This window comes from Sinocyclocheilus anshuiensis, unplaced genomic scaffold (genome assembly GCF_001515605.1).
Source record: "Sinocyclocheilus anshuiensis isolate Anshui unplaced genomic scaffold, SAMN03320099.WGS_v1.1 scaffold882, whole genome shotgun sequence".
NCBI classification, from domain to species: domain Eukaryota; kingdom Metazoa; phylum Chordata; class Actinopteri; order Cypriniformes; family Cyprinidae; genus Sinocyclocheilus; species Sinocyclocheilus anshuiensis.
Window position 1 is genome coordinate 189,985 of NW_015540910.1, and position 6,414 is coordinate 196,398.

The 6,414-nt window shown below is 36.4% G+C and overlaps 1 protein-coding gene across 1 annotated transcript in view; it reads right to left on the minus strand.

Annotated features, from left to right (window-relative positions):
• Positions 1–491: 491 nt before the first annotated feature.
• The window catches only part of fgd6 (FYVE, RhoGEF and PH domain containing 6), a 27,765-nt gene continuing 21,842 nt past the window's right edge, over positions 492–6,414 (minus strand). The window contains exons 16-21 of the mRNA XM_016487154.1: positions 4,633–4,776; positions 4,443–4,545; positions 4,043–4,137; positions 3,770–3,898; positions 2,076–2,224; positions 492–1,991 (exon numbers count right to left, since the gene is read on the minus strand). Of these exons, the coding sequence (XP_016342640.1) occupies positions 1,955–1,991; positions 2,076–2,224; positions 3,770–3,898; positions 4,043–4,137; positions 4,443–4,545; positions 4,633–4,776 (657 nt within the window). The 3' untranslated portion in view covers positions 492–1,954. The remainder of the gene's footprint in view (positions 1,992–2,075; positions 2,225–3,769; positions 3,899–4,042; positions 4,138–4,442; positions 4,546–4,632; positions 4,777–6,414) is intronic.

A 6,414-nucleotide genomic window follows, 5' to 3' on the forward strand; every position in this document is an offset into this window, starting at 1 on the left:
GGATGCACGATATATCGGCCACCATATCGGTATCGGCCGATAAATGCTCATTTTTTTCTGTTATCGGTATCGGCCCGATAAAAAAATTTGGCCGATATCTTAAAGCCGATAAATAATGCATTATTTCCTTCAGAGACACTTCAGATGCGCGCTTCGGTATCGGCCAAAATGTTCATATCAGTGCATCCCTAATAAAAAGTATGCATTTTGTTACATTCAATATGTGAATCATTTGTAAAATCGTTTTTACGTAAATCATTGCAGGTAATGCATGAACGGTTCGTAAAACTATGGGTTTGGGTAAACTGTTGCAATCACTGTGCAAAATTTTTGTAAAAAAAAAAAAAACGTAATTTTTACAATCATTTGTAGAATAGTTTTTACGTAAATCATTGCAGGTAATGCATGAACTGTTCGTAAAACCATGGGTTTGGGTAAACTGTTGCAATCACTGTAAAATTTTCGTAAAAAAAAAAAACGTAATAATTTTTACAATCATTTGTAAAATAATTTTTACGTAAATCATTGCAGGTAATGCATGAACTGTTCGTAAAACCATGGGTTTGGGTAAACTGTTGCAATCACTGTAAAATTTTCGTAAAAAAAAAAAACGTAATCATTTTTACAATCATTTGTAAAATAATTTTTACGTAAATCATTGCAGGTAATGCATGAACTGTTCGTAAAACCATGGGTTTGGGTAAACTGTTGCAATCACTGTAAAATTTTCGTAAAAAAAAAAACGTAATAATTTTTACAATCATTTGTAAAATCGTTTTTACGTAAATCATTGCAGGTAACGCATGAACTGTTCGTAAAACCATGGGTTTGGGTAAACTGTTGCAATCACTGTGTAAAATGTTCGTAAAAAAAAAAAGTAACAATTTTTACAATCATTTGTAAAATCGTTTTTACATAAATCATTGCAGGTAACGCATGAACTGTTCGTAAAACCATGGGTTTGGGTAAACTGTTGCAATCACTGTGTAAAATTTTCGTAAAAAAAAAAACGTAATCATTTTTACAATCATTTGTAAAATCGTTTTTACGTAAATCATTGCAGGTAACGCATGAACTGTTCGTAAAACCATGGGTTTGGGTAAACTGTTGCAATCACTGTAAAATTTTCGAAAAAAAACCAAAAAATTTTTGCGTAAATGGTCTCGTTCAATGCATCAATCATTCATAACAAACTTTCACCATCAATCTCCAAAACTATGGTTTTATGTACAATTTTTACATAAAGTCGCTCTGTGCTTCACGATTAAGGCCCAGTCATTTTTAAGCCCTCTTTTCCCAGCTTTCACAGTTGAATCCAAAATCTCCCATAATGCACCATGCCAGACTGCACGGACTGCGCCACATGACCGTGCCAAAGGTGCGACCTGGCATCAGACATTCCTTTGTCATACTTGCTCATGCACATTCAGACTTGACCAAATCTTTTTAAACCCTCTTCAGGCAACAAGTGAAACTGCAATTAGATTCAAACCGCCCCTATTACATCATAATGGAGTGTTTCAGAAAAGTGGGCAGGATTAATTCATATTTAAATAAGATTCACAAGCAAACCTATTGGTCAGGAGTCAATGAAAACGTCTATATCTAGAGCTCATGACCAGTCATTGCCTGACGTTTTTGACCCTGAATGCTTTGTGGGCAGGATTCATGGTAATGTTAAGCACCAAAAGGAGCTGGCACAGAGAGGCAGTGTTTCCTAAAAATGACATTAAGAACAAAACGATGGATTAATGCCTCACAATGGAGGCAGACTGAATCAATTTACCTTCATTAGGCTGCTTAAAATAGATTAATGCATAAACTACATCTACCAGCATCCTTTGCTTCAAACTGGGTTTTGATTTATGCATCTTTAAACTCACTGCCTGTGTAAACAGTTCAGAAACCCAAAGGAGCGACATTCATTCATTCTATTTAATCCAATCCAGACCAGTCAAAGGATCATGGCCTCTTGAAACGCTTCAATCCATCTGAAAAAAAGAAGCACAGATTACGAATCTTAGACTAGATTCACAGAACAAACTCTATTCAACTCCATACAAGTGCTTCTGTACCTCTGAGCAGTGGGGATGTCCTCTGCTCTGAAGATGTAGTGGAGTGTGTTTTTATGATACAGTTTAAACTGCATTTTCTGAGCCGGTCCCGTCTTCTCCTCTCGGAGGAAAAAGCCCAGCAGCGGCTGACTCTCCAATGCCGCAACATCCTGAAAACAACGCAATCATCATCACACGAAAGCTTTTATTACGTCATACACATCTGCATACTCTCATGTCACTATGAATCAAAAAGCAGTGTAGGGGAACAATCGACTAAATCAGTGATGCTATTAACGTAATTACAGTTTTCAGTATTGCAAAAATAGCTGTTTACATAACAGTTTTTCTGATAACAAGCAACTTTTTTTCCAACAAATAATCCTGTAGCTTTGCAAAAAATATAATTCAAAGGTCATCTCAAATGAGAATGAACAAAAGTCCGTGTGGAATTTTACATCTTTTTTTATAGTGATATACTGAAAATTGGCAACATTTAACTGAATTATGTTTGCAGCTTGAAGTATATTTATATAAATATACATTCATATTTCTTGTCCCAAACAGATACTGCTTTCATTGTAAAAAATTATATATATTCTGTTGGCGCCGATAGCCTTGTAGGCAGCATGCCAACATACAGCGCCTTTGTGCTATGGGCGTCCCGAGTTCGAATCCCGACTCAAGGACCTTTCCTGATCCCGCCCCCTATCTATCTCCCACTTCGCTTCCTGTCAGTTCTGATCTGTCCTGTCGTAAAAGAGGCGAAAATACCAAAAAAAATATATAATCTGATAATGGTTGTATAATTAGAAACATATATCTGCTTTAAAAAGTTTTAATATTAGCTAGTAGCAAATCAGTAGAAAATGTTTCAATAGTTGGCTACTTTTGGCACTTTTCCACGGCATGAAACGGCTCACTTTTGGGGGATTTTTCACCGTGTACAGCACCTGGTACTTTTTTCAGTATCACTTTGGCTGAGGTTCCAAGCGAGCCGTACTGTTACCAAAATGTGACGTGTAAATCCTGCTGATCACTGATTGGCCGGAGAGAATCGTCACTACCTGCGTCATTGAACTTGCGACACGAGACACAACAGACCCGCTAGATTTAAATCAGCACAGCCAGCAAAGGATCGAACGCAACTTTTTTTTTCCGAATGAACGCAACTGTTTTGAACGAGCGCACCTTTTTTTTAACAACCAAAAAATGGCTATTTCGTGGTCTGTTGAGGAAGTACAGACGTTCCTCTTGTTGATAGCCGAGAAGTGGATCCAGCGAGATCTTGATGGGCCACGTGGAATGAAAAAGTTTTCAGGAGGTCACTCTGCTCTTGGCTGCCCATTATGTGTATAATCTCACCCACTCTAAAGCGGTACTAAACTGCAGTGGAAACACAAGCCGAGCCGAGTCGTACCACTCAGTGGAAAAGCGCTTTTTGTCAGCGCCAATAATCGTGGCTGTTGTGCTTTGGGCGTCCCGAAGCCCCCCCCCCACCACCACTACTTTTTGTTAGTAGTGTACCTTGGCCAACAATAGTAATACTGCCAAAAAGTATATCTTTTTAGGTAGCTTCAATTAAATTAGCTGTTTTTTTAAATAGTTCATTTTGTAGTGTAGCTACTTAGATAATCATCAGTCAAGCTTCCGTTGATAAATTATGAGTAGCTTCCAGAACACTAAAAGTTATTACATAAGTAAAGGTTGCATACTTCACTAGCGGCGTAAGTGTAGAGGACTTTGTTCTTAATGACGAACCACAGCCTCTTCCATGGTTTCTTGTGGCCTTTGGATCTTTGCAGATATCCACTCATGGAGGAATTTTCAGTGTTGGCAGACACCTGTGAGCGAGATGTCGTTTTAGTAGTAACATAGTAATATGACGTCAGTGTTGTGGAAGAAACAGAAACCTTCATTACAGTGACATTAGATAACGCAAATGCTGCAAGCCGTTGCATTATGGGTAATGTACAACTTCAAGTCACCTCTTTGAGGGCAGAAGGAATCTTCTTCTGTTTTCTAGAAAAAGCAAATGTTGAACTCCGCCCACTTGGGGAAACGGTCACATTGGATTGGTCACCTATGAGACAAAAGCAAAACAACATATTAGAAAAAAAGATGTAGTGTTTGCCTGTGCAACCACACTGCTAGTGCATTCTAATTGAACATTTCTAAGATTTCATCTTATATTTTTACTATTGATAACTTTTCATTTTAGTTAACAATACAACACTGCTGCTATGTGGTTGCTCAGGTTGTCAAGTATGAGCAAATACCATTATAAACAAGCATGTCCAATAAAAAAAAACTACTAGTGAAGAAGTGGGACTAAGAGAATATGAAAGAAGAGTAGAAAAAGTGGGTTTCTCAGCAGAAATCTCATACCCTTGTGCTGTAGTTTGATATAGCAGTGGTCACACACTCGTGCCAGCTGATTCTTTAGGTATTCCAGGTAGTATTTATTGGACGAACATGCCTGACACACCACCTGTTGCCACATCAAATGCAAATCAAGCCTATTTGTTCATTCAAAAAAAAAAAGAAAAAGAAACAAAGCCTAGAACTTATTTCTAACCTTCCCGCAGGCACGGCAGTGGTGGCGTCTCCAGGTGAGCGTGAACTCACACGTGCAGATCATACACATGGTCGTTCTCAAATCTGGAATCCAGATAGGAGCTTTAGAGCCCAGCGGTAGACCATCATCAGAGATTCCCTCCAACTACACAGGGGAAAAAAAAATAAGAGAGTGCATCTTTATGAAAAAAAAAAAAAGGAGCTTTATGAGCTCCTTCAAAAAGTGTCTGAAATATTGTCCTGCAATTATCTGTAGCTTTTTTATTTGGAAGCTCTGTCATTTGTTGTAGTATGAATTAGGGCTGGGTTTTGACACAAATTTCCTGATTCGATTCTCATTCACAAGCTTGTGATTTGATTCGATTACCAATGCGATTCAATATCGATTATTTTGGATATATATCAGGTACAGTACATGCCAAATTTTCTCAAGGAAAACAAATCTCAACTAATGCTGTAAAATATATATGAGAGTCAGTTGGTACTACATTACTATAATATTGAAGGTTAAAATTAACTGATTTGTTAAAATTTCACTTAATGAAGTTTTTAAAATAATAAAGTTACAATTACATAATATTTCTACTTCAATTTGTTTTGTTTTTTTCAAATATAAACAAACTTATAAGTTTGTTATAAACTTGTGATTCCATCAAACCCATCGTTTCATCACAATTTCACCATCCAGTTAGTCACATCAACCATAACTCCTTCAAAAAATAGCCAGAAACCTTGGAGTTATGATTGATGATCAGCTGACTTTCTCAGACCACATTGCTAAAACTGCCCAGTCCTGCAGATTTGCTTTATTCAACATCAAGAAGATCAGGCCCTTTCTTTCAGAACATGCTTCCTAGCCAGTTCTATCAAACCTTTACAATTAATCCAGAACGCGGCTGCAAGATTAATTTTTAATGAGCCAAAAAGAATGCACGTCACACCCGTTTATCAATTTGCACTGGCTACCAGTAGCTGCTCGCATAAAATTAAAAGCATTGATGTTTGCCTACAAAACCACCACTGGCTTGTTTTCTTTTCATTTATTATACAATTAACAAAAGCAAAAAAAGACCTCTAACACTAGCTTGCTCTATTCTTTTTCTATTCTATCTGTTTTCTTTTTATTTATTATATTATTTAAAAAAAACCTTGCTACGTGTACTGCGTTAAGCAAACTGAGACTTGTTATAGCACTTGTAGTATATCATTGCTCTTTTGTTGATTTTGATTGCTTCCATTGTCCTCATTTGTAAGTCTCTTTGGATAAAAGCGTCTGCTAAATGACTAAATGTAAATGTAAACAATGGTGGCTGTCATAAAATCCTGATGGATTTATTAAAACATAAATTAAATAAAGTAACATTTATAATGAATATGTTATATGGTGCATATATTTAGCAAAATGCCCCTCTCTACAGTTTATTTATCTATCTGACTAATGAGTTTATGGTCACCTTCAATTTATTAGAATTTACATTTTAAATTGCATTAGGTTGAATTCATGCTTAAAACAAGAACCAATATCTCCCAATATGGAAGATATCAAAGGGAAAACAGTTTTAGTTTTCTTACCCCATTGGCTGATAATGTGTCCTAAGCTAGACTTAATAAACAAGACTTTGTATTTTATGTCATTTTGCATCTCAAGGAAACGTATGTTTAAAGGGGTCATATGATGCTGCTAAAAAGAACATTATTTTGTGTATGTGGTGTAATGAAATGTATTTATGCGGTTTAAGGTTCAAAAAACACATTATTTTCCACATACTGTACATTATTGTTT